Source organism: Schistocerca nitens, chromosome 5 (assembly GCF_023898315.1).
Source record: "Schistocerca nitens isolate TAMUIC-IGC-003100 chromosome 5, iqSchNite1.1, whole genome shotgun sequence".
In the NCBI taxonomy this organism is placed as follows: Eukaryota; Metazoa; Arthropoda; class Insecta; order Orthoptera; family Acrididae; genus Schistocerca; species Schistocerca nitens.
The window spans coordinates 856,965,699-856,992,728 of NC_064618.1; the positions used below are offsets into that span (position 1 = coordinate 856,965,699).

At 43.6% G+C, this 27,030-nt stretch overlaps 1 protein-coding gene across 2 annotated transcripts in view; it reads right to left on the bottom strand.

The window, feature by feature from the left end:
• LOC126260086 (E3 ubiquitin-protein ligase KCMF1-like) overlaps positions 1–27,030 on the bottom strand; it is a 99,530-nt gene that overhangs the window by 65,199 nt on the left and 7,301 nt on the right. Inside the window, exons 3-4 of one of the 2 annotated variants that reach the window (XM_049957299.1) lie at positions 16,081–16,220; positions 10,366–10,470 (exon numbers count right to left, since the gene is read on the bottom strand). In XM_049957299.1, the coding sequence (XP_049813256.1) occupies positions 10,366–10,470; positions 16,081–16,220 (245 nt within the window). Of the gene's footprint in view, positions 1–10,353; positions 10,471–16,080; positions 16,221–27,030 lie in introns of both variants that reach the window. The other variant, XM_049957298.1, reaches the window with a different exon arrangement.

The following is a 27,030-nucleotide window of genomic DNA, read 5'->3' on the forward strand; positions in this document are numbered from 1 at the left end:
GGCACAAACACGAGTAAAGACAAGGCACAAACACGAGTAAAGACAAGGCACAAACACGAGTAAAGACAAGGCACAAACACGAGTAAAGACAAGGCACAAACACGAGTAAAGACAAGGCACAAACACGAGTAAAGACAAGGCACAAACACGAGTAAAGACAAGGCACAAACACGAGTAAAGACAAGGCACAAACACGAGTAAAGACAAGGCACAAACACGAGTAAAGACAAGGCAGAAACAGGAGTAAAGACAAGGCAGAAACAGGAGTAAAGACAAGGCAGAAACAGGAGTAAAGACAAGGCAGAAACAGGAGTAAAGTCAAGGCAGAAACAGGAGTAAAGTCAAGGCAGAAACAGGAGTAAAAATCAAGGCAGAAACAGGAGTAAAAATCAAGGCAGAAACAGGAGTAAAAATCAAGGCAGAAACAGGAGTAAAGTCAAGGCAGAAACAGGAGTAAAGTCAAGGCAGAAACAGGAGTAAAGTCAAGGCAGAAACAGGAGTAAAGTCAAGGCAGAAACAGGAGTAAAGTCAAGGCAGAAACAGGAGTAAAGTCAAGGCAGAAACAGGAGTAAAGTCAAGGCAGAAACAGGAGTAAAGTCAAGGCAGAAACAGGAGTAAAGTCAAGGCAGAAACAGGAGTAAAGTCAAGGCAGAAACAGGAGTCAAGGCAGAAACAGAAGTCAAGGCAGAAACAGAAGTCAAGGCAGAAACAGAAGTCAAGGCAGAAACAGATGTCAAGGCAGAAACAGATGTCAAGGCAGAAACAGATGTCAAGGCAGAAACAGATGTCAAGGCAGAAACAGATGTCAAGGCAGAAACAGATGTCAAGGCAGAAACAGAAGTCAAAACAGAAACAGAAGTCAAAACAGAAGTCAGTGTGCTTCAGGCCCTTTTGGTAGTCAACTCCTCAGCTATCTCCTTCATCTCTTCACAACACAATAAAACAGGGTGACTCTTCAACAGGACGGGATTTGTGTATTGAGAGGTCTGGTGATGTGACTCATTTAAGAGGTGAAAATAGGAAAGATAGGAAAGAAGTGCACTAGTTACACAGTGAAATTTAGACTTCAAGTTATAAACAATGCAAAGGAATGCGGAAAGCAGGAAGGTAGATGCAGATATCATGTTAAGGAACACAACATTTGCCAATGGCGTGAAAGTGGAGAGAAACTTTTAAATAGTTAAAAGAGCCGTGCTCACTTTCAGGCGAAAAGTGCAAATATCCAGATGTGGACAGAGACTCTATTTCATAGTTCAAGACAGGAAATATGAAGATGCCGTTACAATTTAAATGATTCAAATTGAAGGCTGTACATAAGTGAAACATTTCTCCAATGCTATTTAAGTTTCGTATGGGTGGGTTTGGTGACTATGCAACAACATAACCTATCTGTTCTTCGCAAAACTACAAATGCGCAAAAAAATGTTTGAAGCGCATGAAAAGTCTAGTATATCTTTGGTATTATATGAGCCAACTTCGAAGTAAAATTTTTTGTTTACCTTCCCAAATATGGAATCCTGACCAAATGCCAGTCCATTTTGAGATGCCAAACAGCACTACAGGAAATAATGTATGGGAAGTCAGTGTGCAAATACGTGCTGAAAAGCAAAAGCACACAGTGATGTAGAAAATTATTGTTGATGGACAAAAATTGTCAGTGTATGTGGCTTTCAATCGGAAAACCATCCCCAAGGGAGAAAGCTTCCCAGTTGTAATTATTGTAAAAATTATTATTTTATTCATACTCGTTATTCTTCGGCAAATGTAATGTATATTTCAGAACAAAAGTATGCTGTCAGTTGCAGAGTTAGTTATTTCACTTTACCAGATTTGACAAATTAATTTGTCATCTTCATAAGCCTAAAAATTACAGATATTATGAATCGATAGACCTTGGCCATACATTTATGCAAATGACAAGGCACGTTCAATAAATAATGGAACACAATTTCTTCTCTCTGTCAATTTCGCATGAAAAATGCAGAATTTTTTGTGTGACATTTTGGAATATTCCCATTTCAGCTCCTATGGTTGGGAAAGGAGTGAGACAGGGTTGTAGCCTCTCCCCGATGTTATTCAATCTGTATATTGAGCAAGCAGTAAAGGAAACAAAAGAAAAATTCGGAGTAGGTATTAAAATTCATGGAGAAGAAGTAAAAACTTTGAGGTTCGCCGATGACATTGTAATTCTGTCAGAGACAGCAAAGGACTTGGAAGAGCAGTTGAACGGAATGGACAGTGTCTTGAAAGGAGGATATAAGATGAACATCAACAAAAGCAAAACGAGGATAATGGAATGTAGTCTAATTAAATCGGGTGACGCTGAGGGGATTAGATTAGGAAGTGAGACACTTAAAGTAGTAAAGGAGTTTTGCTATTTAGGGAGTAAAATAACTGATGATGGTCGAAGTAGAGAGGATATAAAATGTAGACTGGCAATGGCAAGGAAATCGTTTCTGAAGAAGAGAAATTTGTTAACATCGAGTATAGATTTAAGTGTTAGGAAGTCGTTTCTGAAAGTGTTTGTATGGAGTGTAGCCATGTATGGAAGTGAAACATGGACGATAACCAGTTTGGACAAGAAGAGAATAGAAGCTTTCGAAATGTGGTGCTACAGAAGAATGCTGAAGATAAGGTGGGTAGATCATGTAACTAATGAGGAGGTATTGAATAGGATTGGGGAGAAGAGAAGTTTGTGGCACAACTTGACTAGAAGAAGGGATCGGTTGGTAGGACATGTTTTGAGGCATCAAGGGATCACAAATTTAGCATTGGAGGGCAGCGTGGAGGGTAAAAATCGTAGAGGGAGACCAAGAGATCAATACACTAAGCAGATTCAGAAGGATGTAGGTTGCAGTAGGTACTGGGAGATGAAGAAGCTTGCACAGGATAGAGTAGCATGGAGAGCTGCATCAAACCAGTCTCAGGACTGAAGACTACAACAACAACAACAGTTTCATAAAGTGGTGACGCTATAGGTAGCCTTCAAAATGGCATCTGTAACAGAGGTGCGTTCCAAGCAGAGAGCTGACACAGTCTCTTTTGGTGGACAACCAGAGCACTGCAGATAATCATCGGCACTTGCAGAATATCTACACAGAGACACTGCAGTGAACAAAAGCACAGCGAGTCATTGCGTGAAGCATCTGTCACCTTTACAACAAGGTCGCACAAACCTGTCTGTTCTCCTGTGTGTTGACTGGCCACACAAAGCTGTGACTCCTGCAGTGTTAAGAATGAGCAGACACTCTCATCTGACGTGATCAACAGATCACAACCGAACACCATGCTACACAACTAGACATCTCTGTTAACAACTAGACATCTCTGTTAACAGTGATGACATTCATCCACCAGTTGGGGTACTCACCGTCGAGTTCCCACTGGACCTCTCACTGCCTAACAGAAGACAAGAAAGGGCAATGAAGGACCACCGGCACACAACTGCTTGCACATTATGAGGCTGTCCATGACAATTTTTTGTTGAACATTGTCACAGGTGATGTTCAAAACCGCAACTTCAGCTGGTGAAATCATGGCAATGGTCTTCCGGGACTGAAGAGTTTACTCTGGTGTCCTTCCTCCTTGTGCAACAATCAACTCTGAAACGTATTGAGATACCCTCAGTAAAATGAAGAAACAACTGCAGTGCACTCATCGCCACAAAAATGCAAATGAATTTCTCCTTCTCCATGACAATGCAAGGCCTCACATAAGTCTGCACATCCAAGAGGAGCTTCATGGGACTGTTCTTCTTCATCCACCCTACAGCCCAGAGATCTTCTGACTTCATCTGTTTGGCCCAATGAGGGACGTACTCCACGGGAAGCAGTGCGCGGATGATGGGCAGGTTACTGATGCAGCAAGAAGTTGGCTCCAATGTCGACCGGTAGTGTGGTACTGTGCAGTTATGCAAGCCCTCCCAGTAAGGTGGTGTAAATCTGTCACACTGAACTGAGATTATGTTGAAAAATAGGTGGTTTTTTTTTTTTTTTTTTTTTTAATCAAGAGAGTGGAGAATACCAAGGTGTAACAGAATCCTTAATAAAACCAATTTGTTTTCAGAAAAAAAAGAAAAATGTATTGCATTACTTATTGAATGCCTCACGTATAAGAAGTGCATTATAGATACTTACTTACTACTGGTTTAGCAGATGTATCTTCTTCACAGAAGCATAATGCTATGATATGTCCAAGCATGCACAAATTGTATGTTAATATTATAAACAAAAATCTTATAAAAATAAAACCAACAAGAATGTAAATTCCCCTAAACTCAATAAAAATGGCCTTATTGTTAAGAAAAGCACTACAATCTGATTTCTAAGTGATATTTCATAGTCTATAGCTAATTTGTTTAAAAAATATGGTACCAGTGTGTTCTTTGCCACCAATAACGTCACTGAGTTGCTCTTTATATGTAATGACAATCCTCCAACACAAATTTCTCAAATCTGGGGTATATAAAATACAATATAGTATGTCCGAGTTTTTTTATACAACAGACTGGCAGGGCCTTTAAGACCTTTCATTAGCACTTGCTCAACGAAGATGTAGATAATTCATGTAATTCAACTTTTGTAGAACATCTCAAAATTGAGAAACACATTCTTCTTCTTCCTTCCTAACTGAACATGGAAGTTTTTTGTATAGTTGATAATGGCTACAAAATGAACCTTTTAGAAGAATTTGAAATATATAAACATTCCAACCTACATTGAAAAAAATGAATGATCATATTGCTTTTAAAACCGACACTATTTTGACAGTACATCATCTCTTACAATTTTTTTCAAATATATTGTATATAACTTCCTTATATACCTTAGTTACACTTTTTATAGCCTTTTATAGATTTTCCTTGCTGCTGGCACAACATGTACACAGAAGTGATTTATTTATTATAAATTACCAATCTGGCACTCTTGTATTTACAATAATCACATTCATTAAGTACATTTTTGGACATAGTAAGGCATTATGCTTCTGTGAAGAAGATATTGACTTCTGTAAGTAAGTTTCCATAATACATTTCTTATACTTTACACATACATATGCGCAAGCCCTAATGATTTATAATATCCATAATTTTGTAGGCTTTCGAAGATGACCAATTTCAAAAACCAGCAGAGCGAAATAAATTATGTCTGCAACTGATGACAGAATTTTATTCTTAATTATTGTAAGACCTTGTGGTGATGGCTGGATGAAAGAGGAAGTGGCCCTAGACTGGATTTCGGCAGCCAGGACTGCTCTTCACTCAAAATCAATGCTTTTATTGGATGGTTTTCAGACGCAAACTGGCAATCGGGTGAAACAGAAACTGAAAGAAGGAAGCTGTGATGTAGTGATTACTCCTGGTGGTATGACAAGTGTGTTGTTGCCTTTGGATGTATGTATCAAGCATCCCCTCGAAGCTAGTATAACACAGTTCTATAGAAATTACATCGTAAGCAACAACTACTTCAACATCGGGAGGCCATTTACAACGTGCATCTGTGACAGAAATGTGCCACTGGAGTATGGCTGCTTGGAAATCAATATTGGAAGAATGTATAATGAAAAGATTAAAAAAACAACTGGCATTTCCAGTATACCTGATGCAACTGAAGATGACCTCCCTTATGATAGTGACTCTGTGCAGAATTACAGATCATCTAATGGGGGTGATTGTGTTCGATTTGGGTAAGTAAAAAAACAGGCTGATTTAGTTTTGTGCAACAAAGTTGTTTTTCTTTTTTCAAGAACAGGTACTGCATTTGCAAAAAATGTACAAGTTTTTCGGATTTTTCTTCCTATGCCTTCGATGGTTTACAACAGCAACTGCAGTAAGTTGTAATGGTAGTAATTTCAACTCACAAGATATGGGTGCAAGTCATTTTGAAATCGGCAATTTGTGATCTGAGAGCAAAAAATCACAATTATAGGCTGCACCATGATTTTTCAAGCCAAAATTCAGGGGAAAAAAAGTGCAGACTATGTTCGTTATTACCAATCAGCCATGCATAACTGTGATTATGAAATTAGCAAATGCCAGTAGAGAGCACTGAAGAACCTGTGTGCATGTGATATGTTCCCATCCATCAATACACTAGTGATTGCAGGACATGAGTCCCCTAATCACATATGCCAGTGGCCATACCTTTGTGTTAAATTTGTTTTGAAAAGAGGTCAAAAATCAAACAATCTTCAATTGTGATATAACTGACATACTGAGAGAGCATCATCATCATCATCATCATGTTCTTCTTCTTCTTCTTCTTCTTCTTCTTCTTCTTCTTCTTCTTCTTCTTAAATAGCTACTGAGAAACAAGTCATGTTAGAATGTAACAGGACAAGAGAGAACTTAGACACAGATGCCATTATTGCTCCTCATTGGAATGGTCCGCAGAATCTGCACTGTCACAATTGTCTTGCATTCTTCCTATAGTAGATCATCTTCACTCCCATCTAATGCATTTGTTACACAGCACTTCCTAAAACCATTCACAAATGATGCACTGACTGTGTGTGCCCAAGCAGCAGACAGCTCATCACCACTTCTGAAACTTGTACTTGCAAAGTAATGCATCCTGCAATGACGACAAGATCCGTGTTCAGGGTGAATATGGAAAAGGGAAAAAAATCCTCATATTTTTCCCAGGTTTCCCAAGTTTCCCAATTAAAAACACCCTTTTCCTGGATGAAAATACATATTTTCCCTGGTGAAAATACACTTTCTCCATATTAAGTGACAGTATACTTTCCCTCGGAGCTGTAAAACTTATCAATCCTTTGAATGGTAAGGGTGTAGAACTTCCTGGCACTTAATGAAACAAACAAAAATAATGTGTTTTTGAAAGGTCTTTGATGTACAGCAACATGTTCACAACATATTTTTGTGTTACAAAAGTATAGATATGGATTCCGCCAAACACAGCATGCTAGTTTCCGAGGCACTGAAATTGAGATTCCGATATGCTTTTGTCAGCCAGTAATAGCTCAGGTGACATTATCCTGCCAGTAAATGACAACAGATATTCAGAACATAGGACATCGTACTAAGCCAACAGCAACATCACTAAGTAGTGTGAACACACAAATAGGAAAAGTTAATGGTTTCAGTTAATATACATGTAGTATAGCAACAAGAAAAGCTAAGCTCCCACATATAATCTTCACCTTTTTTTGCATGTGGCACCCTTAACATATATCAAAGACAAATGTGACAGTTAAATTTTAAATGATGACAAATAACTGGTCTTCTGGTTCAAATGGTTCTGAGCACTATGGCACTTAACATCTGAGGTCATCAGTCCCCTAGAACTTAGAACTACTTAAACCTAATTAACCTAAGGACATCACACACATCCGTGCCCGAGGCAGGATTTGAACCTGCGACCGCAACGGTCGCGCGGTTCCAGCCTGAAGTGCCTAGGACCGCTCTGCCACACCAGCCGGCTCTGGTCTTCTGGGTCTGAAATTTTTCTGAGTGGTTGGTCCTCAAAGTGTAAAACTTTGAAAGAGTCAAACACTCCGGGATTTAAGAAATTTATCGCACACTGTAACAAAGTAATTTATCTTGCATAGAAGGAAATTTGCTTTCAAAGTAACACTCCTCAAACCACCATTCACAACATCTTAAACAGTTGTGATGCCACACTCATTGAATGCAGAACGTTGTTACAAAGTATTGCACAGTCTTTGTATTGAAGCCTTTGACATGTTGGCAGACACTTGTGTTTGCACTGAGTTGATGTACATGGCAAATTTTCTTTGCAACTTAAGTTGTATATTGGTGTTTTTTCTCATTTACATTTTATTGCTGCAGTTCAAAAATGGTTCAAAAGGCTCTGAGCACTATGGGACTTAACTTCCAAGGTCATCAGTCCCCTAGAACTTGGAACTAATTAAACCTAACTAACCTAAGGACATCACACACATCCATGCCCGAGGCAGGATTCGAACCTGCGACCGTAGCAGTCACGCGGTTCCAGACTGAAGCGCCTAGAAATTGCTGCAGTATTATTCTGCAGGAGTGGGCTAAAGTAAAATTCTTACCAGTCAAAATTACAAAAATTTCACTCAAAACTAAAACAATGAAAAATTTCCAGAATTCAAAAAATGCCCACGTTTTTCCCAGTTTTCTCCTAGATGAAAAAATTCCTGGATTTTTCCCAGATTTCCCACAGTGTATACACCCCGTGTGTTTAATTTCAGAATTTATGCCTTCACTGCTGGTGTCACATGCCCCTTGAAAGCACAAAGGATCCCACAATCTACAGAAGAACACCTGGCCTCCTGCTTGAGACTATAATTAGTCAAACTACAATCAACTCATTAGTTGTCCAACCTTTTCAGTTGAAATGAAATATTATGACACCAGGAGACAGCTTTTCCTTTGGAATAGTTTTACAACTGAGGACGACTTGGGTCACATCTCTGTTACATCGGCAAGAGCACATATCATGGCGATTGTGATCTCCTACTGCCGATTGTGATTTCCTACTGCCCATAGTACGAAGCAACACATTTTTGGTGTCTTTCTCTTCAACTGTAAACTGACTCATTCCACATCATTTCGATGATAGAATTGTTCAAATGATCTATTGAACATTAACTAACAGTTGTACTGAATGTCATGCCAAAGTAAACAGGAGTTTCCTTTCTGATTAATCCTAAAAGGTACGCATGTTCCTTTCTCAGCATTATAATGTGTTGCTGACACACTACCAACTACTCCTCATACCATACCAGAAGACGCTGGGCAAGGAATATTTGATATCGCAGCCAAAGTCCAATGCACGACATCATCCTTGTACACCACCTACAGCTGGCTGTGCCAATGCACAATGTTTATTTCATATGACATCGTGGGGAAACTACCACTCCATTTCAATATTTTCAGAAAGTCCATGGCCCACTGGAAGTTTTCCTACTTGAATTTGCATTTTTTAGATGTCCTTTGTCCTTTTGCCAACTCCGAACATTGGCTTTTGTGACTCCGCACTTCCTCAAAGCTGCACAGTTGTTTATTGCTTCTGCATACTGAATAACCATTTGATATTTGCATCAAAGTAATGCCTGACTCCTATTGAAAAATTCAATGTTGAACCAGAAAGCTCCACACCGATCCATTATACACTTCACACTGAAGTTTAGAAGAGGGATTTCCAAAGGAAAAAAAAACAAAAAATAAATAAATAAAATGCTGCAACAAGCATTTCCTGCTATTGTATAACAATGCTCAAAGTGTAAGTGTACATTCTAGGTCAAAAAGACACACATGGCAGAGAGTAGAGTTCAGTAAAGAAAAGAAAAACTCCACATTATATGCTGTGAATGCACGACGAACCTGTATTTCTGGGCACAAAATTCTGGGGAAAAACCTCCCCTCGAAATTAAGAGCTGTATGGCAGTCCTGTATGGTTCAGGGTAGGCAAGCATCACTATGCACAGGTGCTTGCTGACAGATATCCAAAGACGTATAACATCAATTGTTAAATCAATTCCAAAAGCAAAACAAATCTGACAGTTATCCCACAACATTATAACCATTGCTAAAACATGGAAGCTAAATAAAAGTATTTTACTTAAATCTTATTAGATGCATCTGGTATGTATATACGTAACAGCCCCCAGCTCAAAAATAGCCTGTTCAAATTCTGACGGAGGAAGAATTTTTTGTAACCAGTACACAAGGAGAGAAAGTGGCATGCAATTTATCATCATTCACCGGAGCCGAGTAATAGCACAAAATTCTCCACTGTGTCAAATGGGTAGTTGGCATGCAACACTGCTGATGGTGAGCTACCTGCTGGACAGAAACGTTGTGCTTGGTTGCCCTTACTACTTTTCACGAAGAGTAGATTACATACCATCTCAAATTATAACACCCTTCCTTTCTTTTCCATAATAATTTAGTCACAAAGACAGCTTTGCCTTATACATACATTCCACACAGTCATGAAGAAGAAGCTGAATTTATGAGGCTGCATGCCCGAAATTTTATGGAACAGTCTTTACGCCGCGAAAACACGGAGGTGCCCAACAGTATATTTGTTTACTTTATATATTTAATACATAAATAATCAGAGAAACTTTCCAGTCTAGACAGGGCTGCTCAACCTAAAGGCTGAAAGTACCTTTGTTCATTGTGATTCAACTTGTGGTTTGTGGCTTCAAATGTATGACAATTTTTGAACTGCTCCTTTTAGACCTGCATATTCCACCCTATAATTAATTTTGTAGAATTTATATGCTGTGAACTAAAATTATAAAACAGAACAATAATCAATAGTCTAGACAAAAACATAATGAAAAAAGGAGGCATACTGTAGTTTGTGTTGGGCAAAATTGTATAGCAAAGGATATGAGAAAGGATATCAGGTCCCGAGGTCCACTGCGATGCTCTAAGGTTAGGTGACCCGCGAAGTCATCAGTAACCAAATTTGGGTCACCCCCAGGTAGGGATGCGCATATTGGGCAAACCTGTGTGAGAAAAGCAAAGATTATATTTTGTAACCTGAAACATAATAAAAATGCACAAAATGGATGCACTTTGACAGCAAACTACTTGAGATAAATACCTAACAGGAAAATAAATTTAAAAAACCTACTGTTAGTCCAGCCAATAGACACTCAAACCAAAAGGTAAAGGGGAAAGTACCTTAAAAAGTTATCAATTTCTTAAACTTTTACTGGGTTGTATGTAGGTGGTCTGCAATGTACAGTATGATCCATGAGGTGTCAAAAGTAAAACACTATAAACAATAAACTATGTAAATTTATTGCTTGTTAACAGTACATAAATGTGTAGGAGAGTCTGGACTTTGTACCTGATTTTTGTGTTACAGCACATTAGCAACTACATGTCCGCCACTGTGAATGTAGCACATTTAATACCCAACAAGCATGTTGTGCAATGTGATACACAGCATTACTTGAGTGATTTGTTGAAAGGTCACTGTAATCTGCCTCCATAGGTCAGACAGATTCTGTGGCCTTTAAGCTTACACTGTTGAACTGATGTAGCACCACACAAAGAACTCCTTAGGGCAATTAAGGAGCCATGAGATAGGTCCATCATTCACGCACAGTGATCATTTAATATCTGGTTTAATTGTTCCCACGTTATGAGAGCCCAATGTGGTGGAGTGCCAACCTGCTGATAAATACTGGTGTTCGGTACCCCACCTTGATGTAGTTGAGGGCCACATATAGCTCAATCATTCCGATATAACTGACAGTACAAACAGTCACCTCCGCAAAATGGGCTGAAGACTCTCTCTTGGGTCACTCAGCACAACACATTCACTTTTGTACTGGCTCTTTCAAGCTTTTATGAGACTCGTGAATTCTCGGTTCCCAAAATGATACAGTTATGAGTGTTGACTCAGCCACTTGCATGAAATGTGGTTTCACCCATGAACATCCATCAATTTAACCACTGATCATTTGCTTCCTGCCTCTCACACATAACAACAACAAACTGGAGTTGAGCTCCATAATTCAGCTGTGTTGGTGCCTGTGAGTGCCGAATATGATATGGATACATGTTAAGGTATTATCTAACGATCCTTGGACATGTTGTGTATGGTGTATTCAGCTCTGTTGATAAATGGCAGAGTGACTTGTGTGAACTCTGAATTGTGGCTTATCAAATATCTTCTTCCATGAAACTTCCTGGCAGATTAAAACTGTGTGCCCGACCGAGACTCGAACTTGGGACCTTTGCCTTTCGCGGGCAACTGCTCTACCATCTGAGCTACCGAAGCACGACTCACGCCCGGTACTCACAGCTTTTCTGCCAGTATCTCGTCTGCTACCTTCCAAACTTTACAGAAGCTCTTCTGCGAGGGGGCGAGACGGTGGGGGGGCGACTGAGGGCGAGACGGCGGGCGGGGGCGGGGGGGGGTGACGGCGGGCGGGGGCGGGGGGGGTGACGGCGGGCGGGGGCGGGGGGGGGGGGGGGGGGGGGTGACGGCGGGCGGGGGCGGGGGGGGTGACGGCGGGCGGGGGCGGGGGGGGTGACGGCGGGCGGGGGCGGGGGGAGGTGACGGCGGGCGGGGGCGGGGGGGGTGACGGCGGGCGGGGGGTGGGGGGAGGACAGCGGGGCGGGGGGGGAGGACAGCGGGGCGGGGGGGGGAGGACAGCGGGGCGGGGGGGGAGGACAGCGGGGTGGGGTGGGGGAGGACGGCGGGGCGGGGGGGAGGACGGCGGGGCGGGGTGGGGGAGGACGGCGGGGTGGGGGGGAGGACGGTGGGGTGGGGGGGCGGACGGTGGGGTGGGGGGGGGGACGGTGGGGGGGGGGGGACGGTGGGGTGGGGGGGAGGACAGTGGGGTGGGGGGGAGGACAGTGGGGTGGGGGGGCGGGACAGTGGGGTGGGGGGGGGGGGTAGGACAGTGGGGTGGGGGGGGGGGTAGGACAGTGGGGTGGGGGGGGGGGTAGGACAGTGGGGGGGGGGGGGGGAAGGACAGTGGGGTGGGGGGGGAAGGACAGTGGGGTGGGGGGGGGAAGGACAGTGGGGTGGGGGGAAGACAGTGGGGTGGGGGGGGGGAAGACAGTGGGGTGGGGGGGGGAAGACAGTGGGGTGGGGGGGGGGGAAGACAGTGGGGTGGGGGGGGGGAAGACAGTGGGGTGGGGGGGGGGGGGAAGACAGTGGGGTGGGGGGGGGGGGGGAAGACAGTGGGGTGGGGGGGGGAAGACAGTGGGTGGGGGGGGGGAAGACAGTGGGTGGGGGGGGGGAAGACAGTGGGTGGGGGGGGGGAAGACAGTGGGGTGGGGGGTGGGGAAGACAGTGGGGTGGGGGGTGGGGAAGACAGTGGGGTGGGGGGTGGGGAAGACAGTGGGGTGGGGGGTGGGGAAGACAGTGGGGTGGGGGGTGGGGAGGACAGTGGGGTGGGGGGTGGGGAGGACAGTGGGGGCGGGGGGAGACAGTGGGGGCGGGGGGAGACAGTGGGGGCGGGGGGAGACAGTGGGGGCGGGGGGAGACAGTGGGGGCGGGGGGAGACAGTGGGGGCGGGGGGAGACAGTGGGGGCGGGGGGAGACAGTGGGGGCGGGGGGAGACAGTGGGGGCGGGGGGAGACAGTGGGGGCGGGGGGAGACAGTGGGGGCGGGGGGAGACAGTGGGGGCGGGGGGAGACAGTGGGGGCGGGGGGAGACAGTGGGGGCGGGGGGAGACAGTGGGGGCGGGGGGAGACAGTGGGGGCGGGGGGAGACAGTGGGGGCGGGGGGAGACAGTGGGGGCGGGGGGAGACAGTGGGGGCGGGGGGAGACAGTGGGGGCGGGGGGAGACAGTGGGGGCGGGGGGAGACAGTGGGGGCGGGGGGAGACAGTGGGGGCGGGGGGAGACAGTGGGGGCGGGGGGAGACAGTGGGGGCGGGGGGAGACAGTGGGGGCGGGGGGAGACAGTGGGGGCGGGGGGAGACAGTGGGGGCGGGGGGAGACAGTGGGGGCGGGGGGAGACAGTGGGGGCGGGGGGAGACAGTGGGGGCGGGGGGAGACAGTGGGGGCGGGGGGAGACAGTGGGGGCGGGGGGAGACAGTGGGGGCGGGGGGAGACAGTGGGGGCGGGGGGAGACAGTGGGGGCGGGGGGAGACAGTGGGGGCGGGGGGAGACAGTGGGGGCGGGGGGAGACAGTGGGGGCGGGGGGAGACAGTGGGGGCGGGGGGAGACAGTGGGGGCGGGGGGAGACAGTGGGGGCGGGGGGAGACAGTGGGGGCGGGGGGAGACAGTGGGGGCGGGGGGAGACAGTGGGGGCGGGGGGAGACAGTGGGGGCGGGGGGAGACAGTGGGGGCGGGGGGAGACAGTGGGGGCGGGGGGAGACAGTGGGGGCGGGGGGAGACAGTGGGGGCGGGGGGAGACAGTGGGGGCGGGGGGAGACAGTGGGGGCGGGGGGAGACAGTGGGGGCGGGGGGAGACAGTGGGGGCGGGGGGAGACAGTGGGGGCGGGGGGAGACAGTGGGGGCGGGGGGAGACAGTGGGGGCGGGGGGAGACAGTGGGGGCGGGGGGAGACAGTGGGGGCGGGGGGAGACAGTGGGGGCGGGGGGAGACAGTGGGGGCGGGGGGAGACAGTGGGGGCGGGGGGAGACAGTGGGGGCGGGGGGAGACAGTGGGGGCGGGGGGAGACAGTGGGGGCGGGGGGAGACAGTGGGGGCGGGGGGAGACAGTGGGGGCGGGGGGAGACAGTGGGGGCGGGGGGAGACAGTGGGGGCGGGGGGAGACAGTGGGGGCGGGGGGAGACAGTGGGGGCGGGGGGAGACAGTGGGGGCGGGGGGAGACAGTGGGGGCGGGGGGAGACAGTGGGGGCGGGGGGAGACAGTGGGGGCGGGGGGAGACAGTGGGGGCGGGGGGAGACAGTGGGGGCGGGGGGAGACAGTGGGGGCGGGGGGAGACAGTGGGGGCGGGGGGAGACAGTGGGGGCGGGGGGAGACAGTGGGGGCGGGGGGAGACAGTGGGGGCGGGGGGAGACAGTGGGGGCGGGGGGAGACAGTGGGGGCGGGGGGAGACAGTGGGGGCGGGGGGAGACAGTGGGGGCGGGGGGAGACAGTGGGGGCGGGGGGAGACAGTGGGGGCGGGGGGAGACAGTGGGGGCGGGGGGAGACAGTGGGGGCGGGGGGAGACAGTGGGGGCGGGGGGAGACAGTGGGGGCGGGGGGAGACAGTGGGTGGGGGGAGACAGTGGGTGGGGGGAGACAGTGGGTGGGGGGAGACAGTGGGTGGGGGGAGACAGTGGGTGGGGGGAGACAGTGGGTGGGGGGAGACAGTGGGTGGGGGGAGACAGTGGGTGGGGGGAGACAGTGGGTGGGGGGAGACAGTGGGTGGGGGGAGACAGTGGGTGGGGGGAGACAGTGGGTGGGGGGAGACAGTGGGTGGGGGGAGACAGTGGGTGGGGGGAGACAGTGGGTGGGGGGAGACAGTGGGTGGGGGGAGACAGTGGGTGGGGGGAGACAGTGGGTGGGGGGAGACAGTGGGGGGGGGGAGACAGTGGGGGGGGGAGACAGTGGGGGGGAGACAGTGGGGGGGGGAGACAGTGGGGGGGAGACAGTGGGGGGGAGACAGAGGGGGGGAGACAGAGGGGGGGAGACAGTGGGGGGGAGACAGTGGGGGGGGAGACAGTGGGGGGGGAGACAGTGGGGGGGGGGAGACAGTGGGGGGGGAGACAGTGGGGGGGAGACAGTGGGGGGGAGACAGTGGGGGGGAGACAGTGGGGGGGAGGCAGTGGGGGGAGGCAGTGGGGGGGAGGCAGTGGGGGGGAGGCAGTGGGGGAGAGAGGGGGGTGGAATTTTTCCAAATTTTACAGTATTTTGGCTCCCTCCAGTCAGCAAAGGGTTCTCGAGGTCAAAAACTTGGACTCCACAGTCATACGACCTACATGCAACATACTAAAAGTTCATAAAATCCAAACCTTTTGTAAGGTCCAGTGTGCTTGCTGATTGGACCGTATGAGCAACTCCTTGCCCTAGTACTGGCCAAAATTGTGCAGCTATTTATTTATAAGTACTTAAAGAATATCATATTATGTTTTCCTTGAAAATATATGTCAGGTGTAATGCCTACAATTTTAAGAAAATTAACACTGACAGTTAACATTTTTATGGTTAATGTCATCATAAATAACACACACTTTTAGTTTTAGTTCTAGTATCAACTAATTTTAATTTTGATACTTATGTTCTCATCACACTCATCTTAATCAAACTCTTGCTTAATAATGAAGGAAAAAACTACTTTATTACTCTTCAGTTAATTTAAAAATCCATCTGCGATTTCAAAACTCCTATCAAGAATTTTCTCTCTAATGAAGACCTACTATGTCACATGATGTATGGAAAGCATACTCTGTGCAACTATTAACTTTCCAAGTCGTTATGAACCAGCATTCTGGGCATACTCTGTGCAACTATTAACTTTCCAAGTCGTTATGAACCAGCATTCTGGCAACAGGTTTTCTTACAAAGCATTAGCTGCAATAAAGAACTTCAAACAGGTATTTCTAGACTTTAAAATTCTGCTCTCAGAAAATAGTGATACTAGTTTAGAAATTTACAAAAAGAATATGTTGACAAAGCAAAAATATTGATTATATAATCTTACCACTTCGAAAGACGTTTCTGAATGTTCTGAGGCAACATGCTCTTGCAATGTTGTCTCAGTAAAGCCCATTTTCCCACAATATGGGCACGTGAAAGCCTGCGGCTGCTCTACACTAAGTGCTTCACCACCATAATACAAATCTGAAATTCAAATAATATACTGCTGTAGCAGATACAAGTATTAAACACAACACTTTCATTAAACTTGGCACAAATATCAAAAAATTTCCAAGATGTTGGATGACAGTTTGCACCTGTTTGAAAGTTAATTACATCAAAATTTTTAAGAAAAATCTGATAAACATGTATTACTGTATACAAACTAGTCTTTTTGTATTAAAAAAGAAATTATAACTGACAATGGTATAAATCAACATTATAGCAATAGACAGACTGCTACTTACCGTAAAGAAGACACTCGTATTGTTTCTAGCTGCAACTTGACATGTCTTCTTTACAGTAAGTAGCAATCTGTCATTTCCTACATTGTTGACATTCCCACCTGGAGTTCCCAGTGGCATAAATCAGTTCTAATAAGATGAGGCAGAGAGACAACCCCATTTATCAACAGCCAAAGGCCTACACGATACTTAACATTAAACAATAACTTGCACAGTTGCAACAATATTTGTTGAAAAATGAAATGCTGTCCTTAAAAACTGAAAATCACACTGAGAACCTGTTTAAAGTTTCATGTACATTTTACCAAAGAAGACAACAAGGAATACTATTACTGTCCAAGGTGAACAAGTGAAATAGATATTACACTACACTGATTTAGTGTCTCCTACTTTCATACATGAGGAGACTGGAGGAATTAATGATTAGGTAAAAGAAATTATTTAGATTGTTAAGTGATGTGAAAACTTACTTGCGATGGTGTACCAAAACTAAAAAGTAAGAAAAGAAAAAGAAGAGAAAACAGGAGGTGAACATGGACTGGAGGAAATGTATGAAAGTGGTAGCTGCTTGGTAGAGTGGTAGCACAATTTAGGGATCATCCTATATCAGGGTCAGTGACAGTCATGGTGGTGTTTTTCTACTGCTGGTAGACTGACGATGCATCTGTTTCACATAGCCAACAGGATGACCCTTTTGTGTAGCCAATGAGAGGTGAGATACCAGGCAATGAATTTCTAGTGCCGAAACCGAAATCATTCTCTTCTTCACTTTTGTCACAAATATTTGACTGCTTTTACCCAAATATGTTACGAATTGAGAGGTTGTGGTTAGGGTGGGACATAATAGCAAAGCTAAAACTATATTAATAATACTGATTGTCAAAAATTAATCAGTTACTTTCAAATTTTTTACAATTTCAGAAGTTGTGATACACTCACATGAGAAGTGACAATATTCCTTCAAAAAACAACCTCCATCTGCTCTCTTATTGGCAGCATAGACCCAGAAGCTGACACACACTCTTCCTTCCTGTTATACACTGCACTCAGCACTGACGACACTGCTACACAAAACACATAGGCAAGCCACGGGCACTGAGCTATACTTTTACCAGAACTGTACGATTTCAGATTGCTTCTTATGTTGTTATGTTTGAGATTTTGAAACCAGATTTTAAAGTAGACAACACATTTGAAAGTGCAGCTGCCTTTGACTATAATTATTTTTCTGTTGCTTCAGATGAAATTGCATTTTAAAACTGAAGAAACTGCAGGAAGGTAAAAAATGCAAGAGCCTGAACCTGGATAAATTCAAGAAATCAATGGTTGTTGAGAGCTTCAAAGAGGGCATTAAGCAACAACTGATTGAAACGGGTGAAAATTCTATTCCTACATAAAAATCACTAAACAACTTCTGTCCAGTCACATATTGACCAATCCGGTGTGGCAATGGAAGGTACCAAAAGGAAAGTGCTAGTCCTAAATTTTGCCTCTAAGAAATTGTTCACACAGGAGGATCGTACAAACATACCATCATCTGACCATTGTACAGACTCCTGTGTGGAGAATATAGTAAAAGGTATCCTTGGCATAGAGAAGCAACTGAAAGAATTGAAAACGAATAAGTCGCCAGGTCAGGATGAAATCCCAATTCAGTTTTACGAAGAGTATTTAATCATGAATCTTTCACACAGCGCTCATTACTAAGTAACTGGAGGAAAAAAGTGCAGGTGACTCCTGCATATAAGAAGGGTAAAAAATAGACCTGTAAAATTACAGACCAATATCCATACCATCAGTTTGCTGCAGAATTGTTGTATATATTCTCAGTTCATATGTAATAAATTTCCTACAGACCAAAAAGGTTATGTCCATGAGTCAGCAGTTTCAGAAAGCATCACTAGTGGAACTTGTGCAAAACTCAGCTTGCTCTTTTCTCACATGATATCCATAGCATCCACACAACCTAGATAAAAAAAAAAAAAAAAAAAAAAAAAAAAAAAAAAAAAATCAGAGGTTGTAGAGTGTTTTAGAGAGAGCATTGGGGAATGATTGACAAGAACAGGGGAAAGAAATAAAGTAGAAGAAGAATAGCTAGCTTTGAGAGATGAAATAATAAAGGCAGCAGAGGATCAAGTAGGTAAAAAGACGAGGGCTAGTAGAAATCCTTGGGTAACAGAAGAGATATTGAATTTAATTGATGAAAGGAGAAAATATAAAAATGCAGTGAATGAAGCAGGCAAAAAGGAATACAAAGACTCAAAAATGAGATCAAGAGGAAGTGCAGAATGGCTAAGCAGGGATGGCTAGAGGACAAATGTAAGGATGTAGAGGCTTGTCTCACTATGGGTACGATAGATACTGCCTACAGGAAAATTAAAGAGACCTTTGGAGACAAGTGAACCACTTGTATGAATATCAAAGAGCTCAGATGGAACACCAGTGCCAAGCAAAGAAGGGAAGGCTGAAATGTGGAAGGAGTATATAGAGGGTCTAAACAAGGGTGATTTAGGTGAGGACAACATATTATGGAAAGAGAAGAGGACATAGATGAAGATGAAATGGGAGATATGATACTGTGTGAAGAGGAAGTCTTTTCTGTAAGTATTTGTATGGAGTGTAGCCATGTATGGAAATGAAACATGGATGATAAATATTTTTGAGAAGAAGAGAATAGAAACCTTCAAAATGTGGTGCTACAGAAGAATGATGAAGATTAGATGGATGGATCATGTAACTAATGAGGTGGTACTGAACAGAATTAGGGAGAAGAAGAATTTGTGGCACAACTTGACTAGAAGAAGGGATCAGTGGGTAGGACATGTTCTGAGGCATCAAGGGATCACCAATTTAGTATTGGAGGGAAGTGCAGAGGGTAAAAATCATAGAGGGAGACCAAGGCATGAATGCACTAAACAGATTCAGAAGGGTGTAGGTTGCAGTAGTTACTTGGAGATGAAGAAACTTGCACAGTATTGAGTAGCATGGGATCTGCATCAAACCAGTCTCTGGACTGAAGACCACAATAACAACATCCTGTGAACCATGGATGAAGGTCGGCAGGCAGATTCTATATTCCTAGATTTCTGAAAAGCGTTTGACAGAATGCATCACTGCAGACTGTTAACGAAGATACAAACATACAGAGTAAGTTCCCTGATAGACGAGTTGTTCAAATACTTCCTAAAATACACTATGTAACAAAAGAAAACTTTTTGTTTAAGTGAATTTTATGCTTGTTTTGGATGAATTAGGTCACAACTAGAATACACTGAATAATCCGAGTTTTATATAATCGTTTATTTGCTTTTCATGTCCAATTATATGACATTAATTGATTAAAATTATATTAGCTACGAACACTTTATCTATGAGATGAATAAATGGTTCAACCATATGTTATCTGTTTCAAGCACATTATTGATGAATAATGGCATCTTCCCGTTGTTGTAAGCATCATCCAAACTGTTTTTGTTGTGTGTGTAACATCTTCCGGTGATCAAAAGCACAGAACAAAAAATGCTAACAACTTCCGTTCAGCATACAGGTGATATTTAGGTATCCCTGTGTGAGACCAATGCAAGAACTGGCGACACATGTCATACGTTGTTGTTGCAGATCCACTCTCAAGGCCTGGTGTAGAGGAGAAAACAAAGAAATGAAATTTGGTGTATCTAGAATTTGGTGAGAGCCAACAGGTCACATCTACAACTGCTATTTCTGTGTTGCTGACTTGACTCATCATATGAGGGGCAAGAAAGCCAATGTTTTTGCATATCCAGGCTAGCCATCATCTCTTAGGCCCATTGCACACAGTGAGGAGTTTCCTATTCCTATTCTTCCTCCTCTAGCACTGTGAAGATAGCAGTAGTGAATCAAATATCGAATTCGACCATGGAGAAGACTTCTCAGAGGATGATGGTGCTATACTTCACTACTTCACACAAAATGAGTTAAATAACTTTATCAGGGATCTACGACTTAAAAAAATCCAATGCAGAAATTCTAACATTGGGATTAAAGAAGTGGAACCTACTGGATAAGAGCTGCAAGATATCCCATAAGAGGAAACACCATGAAACCTTCTCACGACACTTTAAGCTGACAGACAAACTGCAGATGCCACAATGTGCTATGCCTCTTCAAAGAAATTGTGTTTAACTATGATCCAAAGGGCCAGCAACTCAATGAATGATAACTCCTGCAAGAAGCTGAAAGCTCTTCTCCAGCATAATGGAAACAAATATCCCTGAATTCCAATCACTCATTCAACTTGCCTAAAGGAAGATTACACAAGTGTTCAATATCATCTTCAGATAGTAAAATATGCCAAACATCAGTGCTATGCACTTGGTGATTTCAGAATGACTGCATTTTTGATGGGATAGCAGGGACACAGGCAGACATTTTCAGATTGTTAAGTGGCCATTGAGGATGGAGTTTGTGGTTGGCCAAAAAAACATGGTGGTAACTCCTTGTCAAGCATGAAAATATGCTAATACCTCCCCTCCATATTAAGCTTGGACTCATCAAACAGTTTGTAAAGGCAATCAGATGCAATGAAGTACCTTCACAATGTGCTCCCCAATCTATCAGAGGCTAAGATAATGGATGGAATATTTGTGGGGGCCCCAAGTGAAAACATTACTTCGTGATGACACATGCATCAGCAAACTTCTACTAATTCATAGAAAGGTCGGGAATAGCTTCCAGCATGTAGTGAATGGTTTCCTAGGGAATCACAGGGTAGACAATTACAGGGATTTGGTAGAGAGTCTTTTGAAGAACTACAAAGCAATGAGGTGCAGCCTGTCTTTGAAGCTGCATGTACCCCACTCACATATAGATGTTTTCAAGTCTCATACGGGTGCATATTGAGAGGAACAGGGTGGAACATTCCATCAGGACTTAAAACTGTTTAAAAGAATGTACCAGGGACAGTATACTGAGAGAATGTTTGGTGATTACATATGGGGACTGATAAGAGGGACTGATGTAACTTACAAGAGGAAACGCAGGTAGGCAATACATTTTTAAGCTTGTTGTACATGACATATAAACATTTTCATGTACCTTAACACTTTCGTCATTACAAAATCAATAGATGCATCAATTTGTAGCAAACAACCTAACGTTTCATAAAAGTGTCATTTTGGTTCAATGTGACTCCCATTTGTGATGTGACAACTATCCCACCAATAAATCAGGCGTAACTTGTGCAACGGCAGGGTGGATTCGATTTTTCAGGTCAGCTAAATTGTTTGTCAGGGGAAGAACATATACACAGTCTTTAATGAAACCATGAGAAATGGTGTCACGTCTGGGGAGCAAGATGGCCATGTAATTGGCCCTTCACAGCCAATTCACCGACCTGGGAAGCCATTATCAAGGAAGCTTTGATTGCCTGTGGGGGAATGTGGTGCACTTTATTGTCGATAGTAAACCATCCCATATCAGTCATCTTCATCTTGTTTTTCCATTTTTGTGGGCTGTGGGCTAAGCTCTCCCTAACCTGTTTGACATAATCATCAAAACGTGGGAGACCTGGTGATTTATCATGTCGCAGTGAATAACCTGTCTCAACAAAGTTACTGTGCCAAGGGTAAATTGTAGGCCTACTTGGAGGTTCTTCAGCGTATTCAGTGCGAAATTTATGCCAAACAGTTGTTGCAGAGTTCGTTTCATGAAAGCAAAACACATAGCAAACATATTCCGCACTAGTGAAAGTAGCCATTTTAATTGTGCACTATAATGGCACTCCTGGTGGCGGAATGGGGTACTGATGCACTATGTGAATCAAATTTGAGGTTGTTATGTACAAAATGACATCTACCAATTCTGTAAGTTATCTCAAGTCCTCTTTGATTCATTTTGTATTATTTACTGCGTTTACATTTTTCTCAAACATTGTATTTAAGAATTTCGTTTTGTTTCATGGGTTTTAATTGTTCCAAATAAATGCATTTTCCTGAAATTAATAAAATAAATGCCATTTCCCTAAAAATAATTTCCTACATTCAAAATAGAGTTTACATAGTGTTTTGAAACATACTGCATCAGTAACAACAAAAAATTAACTTAAAATAAAATCTTATTACATGGTGTAACAGAACCCAATATGTTTTTCTAGATAGCCAGTGTCCATCAGTATTGTCAGGACTGTCCCAGGGAAGTGTGATAGGATAACTTATTTTCTAAATAAATGATCTGGCAGACAGGTTGCACAGCACTCTGTGGTTGTTTGCTGGTGATGCTGTGGAGAATAGAAGGTGTCAAAGTTGACTGACTGTAGAAGGATGACTTAAGACAAAATTTCTAGTTTGTGTGATGAATGGCAGCTGCATCTAAAAGCAGAAAAATGTAAGCTAATGCTGATGAGTAGGGAAGATAATCCTGCAATGCTCAAAAACAGCATCAGTAGTATACTGTTTGACATAGTCATGTCGATTGAATATCTAGCTGTGACGTTGCAGAGCGATATGAAATGGAAACAGCATGTAAGGATTGTAGTGGAGAAGGTGAATGATTGATTTTATTTTATAGGGAGAATTTTAGGAAAATGTTGTTCATCCGTAAAGGTGACTGCATATAGAATACTACTGCAACCCATTCTTGAGTACTGCTCAAGTGCTTGGCATAACCGCCAGGTCAGATTAAACGAATACATCGAAACAATTCAGAGGCGGGATGCTACTTCTGTTACTTACAAGTTCAATCAACATGCAAGTATTATGCAGATGCTTCAGGAACTCAAATGAGGATCGTTGGAGGGAAAGTGACATTCTTTTCGAGGAACAATATCAAAGAAATTTGAAGAACCAACATTTCAGGCTGACAGCAGAACTATACTACTGCTGTGAAATCCATTTCACATAATGGACACAAACATAAGAGCAATTACAGCTTTTACGGAGGCATGCAGACAACTGTTTTCCCTCACCCTACTTGCAAGTGGATAAGGAAATGAAATTACTAGTAGTGGTACAAGGTACCCTCCGCCATGACCAATAAGGTGGTTCATAGAGAATGAATGTAGATGTGGATGAAAAGAATATGACACAAAATGAATGAGTAGCTTTGGAAAATGAAATGATGAATGAAACAATGATAGGGGATTAGCAATCATGATGTCAATATAGCCACTAAGATTATGAAAGTTAATAAATTAGTCAAGAAGGTTAGGAGAGTGTTTCTGCTAAATAGATCAGATACACAGTTATTAGTATCTCACTTACACAGTGAATTGGCATCACTCAGTTTCAGCAAGATGGATGTAGAGGAATTATGGGCAAAGTTTAAGCAGATTGTAAATCATGGTCTGGAAAGTTATGTGCCTAGTACTCGGTTCACAAGGGAGCGCACAAATGACGACAAGCAAAGGTTAGTAGAGATTTGGGTGTCTGTGAAAAGATATATGTGCAAAGCATACAACAACTACCACCATCACAGCTCAGAAAAATATCTTGCAGAGAACCTGAGGAAATTCTGGTGTTATGTAAAATTGCTAAGCCAGTCTAAGGCTTCTGTTCAGTCCCTAGTTGACCAATCTGGTGTGGCAGTTGAAGATAGCAAAACGAAAGCCAAAGTTTTAAATTTCACATTAAAGAAACCATTCACACAGAATAATCAGACGATCATACTGTCATCTGACCATAGTAGTAATCATCCCTGGTGTAGAGAAACAGCTGAAAGATTTGAAAGTAAATAAATCATCAGGTCCAGATGGAATCCCAATTTGATTTTACAAAGAGTATTCTATGGCTTTGGCCCCTTGCCTAGCTTGCATTTATCATGAATCTCTCACCCAGCATGAAGTCCCAAGCAACTGGAAAAAATGCACAGGTGATTCCAGTATCTTCTGTTTGCTGCAGAATCCTTGAACATATTCTTAGTTTGAATATAATAATCTTTTTTGGCACTGAGAAGCTTATATCCACGAATCAGCATGACTTTAGAAGGCATCGTTCATGCGAAACTCAGGTTGTCTTTTTCTCATGATATGCTGCGAACTATAGGTGAAGGGCATCAGGCAGATCCCATATTTCTATATTTCCAAAAAGCATTTGGCACGGTGCCCCGTTGCAGGCTGTTAATGAAGGTACGAACATACGGAATAAGTTCAGACATGCAAGTGGCTCGAATACTTCTTAAATAATAGAACCCAGTCTGTTCTCCTCGACAGCGAATGTTCATCACGGTACAGGGTATCATCGGAGTGCCCTAGGGAACTGTGATAGGACCTCGGTTGTTCTCTATATACATAAATTATTTAGCAGACAGGGTGGGCAAGAATCTGCAGTTGTTTGCTGATGATGCTGTGGTGCATGGTAAGGTGGCAAAGTTGAGTGCCCATAGGAAGACACAAGATGACTTCAACAAAATTTCCAGTTGGTGTGATGAATGTCAGCTAGCCCTAAATGTAGAAAAAATGTAACTTAATGCGGATGAGTAGGAAAATCAAACCTACAATGTTTGGATACAGTATTACTACTGTCCTGCTTGACACAGTCAAGTTGTTTAAATATCTGGACATAATGTTGCAAAAGGATGTGAAATGGAATGAGCATGTGAAAAGTGTGGTAGGGTCAACAAGTGGTTGACTTCAGTTTATTAGGAGAATTTTAGGAAAGAGTGGTTCCCTTGTAAAGGAGACAGCAAATAGGATGCTGGTGTGACCTATTCCCGAGTATTGCAATTCAGAGGCGGGCTCCTTCATCTGTTACTGGGAGATGCTTCAGGAACTCAAACGTAAATCCCTGAAGGGGAGGGTTTTTTTTCCCTTTTTTTTTTTAATAAACCAACATATATTGTGCGTAGGGACTACAAAAATAAGATAAGAAATTAGGGCCCATAGAGAGGCATTTAGACAGTTGTTTTCCCTTGCTCTATTTGTGAGTGGAACAGGAAAGGAAGTGACTAGTAGTGGTACAGGGTACACTCAGCCACACACTGTATGGAGGCTTGTGGAGTACCAAAGTAGATGTGGATTGTAGATGTAGATGCACAAAGACAGACTACGAGAGTACAGTACAAGGAGGATACATTTCAGCACACAACTGCACCATTGCTCTAACAGTTACATGGTACCTGCTTTATATGAACACCGTATCGAATTCTTCAGTTGTTGCATACATTGTAAAAGTCCAAATAACTTCAGCAGCAATTTGGCCACTACAACAATGGTGCACAACTGATGGGCTCCCAGGGTAAAGGGAAACACACAAACCATACCAGGGTAACGTGTTTTTCTATATAGCAGGGCAGTCAACTGTAGGGTCTTTTTTTCCTGACAGCAAGACCGTGGTTTGTGGCGTGCATCTGCCTTCGTTTGTATAGGCTCACTGTGTTCATTAACCTGTTTCTACTCCATCATGTACCTGTGAGCAATTTATTGGGATGTTACCACTATCTCAGAGTTTCACATATTTTGACAACAGTCTGAGGTGCAAAGACTTCTTGCTTTTCTCAACTAGTTTTTCTCTCAGCACTATTAATACATCAACTTACTTATATCACCCAAAACCTGGTGAAAATCTCACTCTGGTGGCATGTATGTCAGATGTATTAACTACAGCTATCTGTCATCGTCATTTGTGGTGGTAACAAAAGGAGGAGAATAGGGAAACTCCGTACAATCACATAACCACCAGCAATACACCTAGCCGAATTTCATTCTAATGTGCAAGTGTAGAAGAAGGGAGGCAGTTGAGTTTGGAATTTAAATCATGATATTGGAATAAAGTGACAAGGATTTTCAAGCCCCCCCCCCCCCCCCCCCGTTCCCTCCCCCAAACAAGACACCAAGAATTTTATATCCCATGTCTACTCTCTGTGCTGCCTTAATTATGGATTTCCCCCACGATCAGGGCATTTATTATCTTTAAGTCAAGTACCACTGCACATTACTGATGCCTGCTACGTAGGTGAGAAACAATATGAATCATTAATACTTTTTCAGTAATCAACTTTTGCAACAGAGCAAATCATCACAAAACTGAACTATACATGGTGACGAGATAAGATAAATACAAATTAGCTGTGTTGTTTTTGTGGTCTTCAGTATGGAGACTAATTTGATATAGCTTTCCAAGCAAATTAGCTGTGTTGTTTTTGTGGTCTTCAGTCTGGAGACTACTTTGATATAGCTCTCCATGCAAGTGTCTCCATAACTACCACAACCTACACCCACTTGAACCTGTTTACTGTACTCACATCTTTGTCTCCTACCACAATTTGTAACCCACACATCCAGCCTCTATTGCCAAACTGAGAATTCCTTGATGCCACTGACCATGTTCTATCAACTTATGCCTGGTTTTGTCAAATTCTGCCATAAAACTCTTTTCTCCCCAGTTCAATTCATTGCCTTGTTTACCAACTAAGATTAAAAATTCCATCCAACTATTTTAACATTATGTGACAACACAAAAAACAATCCACAGGCATCTAGAACTGTTCATCACATTTTATATGATTTACTGTAACCAAGTATCCACCACATCTTCCAGTAAAAGTGGTCTTATGGTGTACCATGGTTTTTTGTTGTGTAC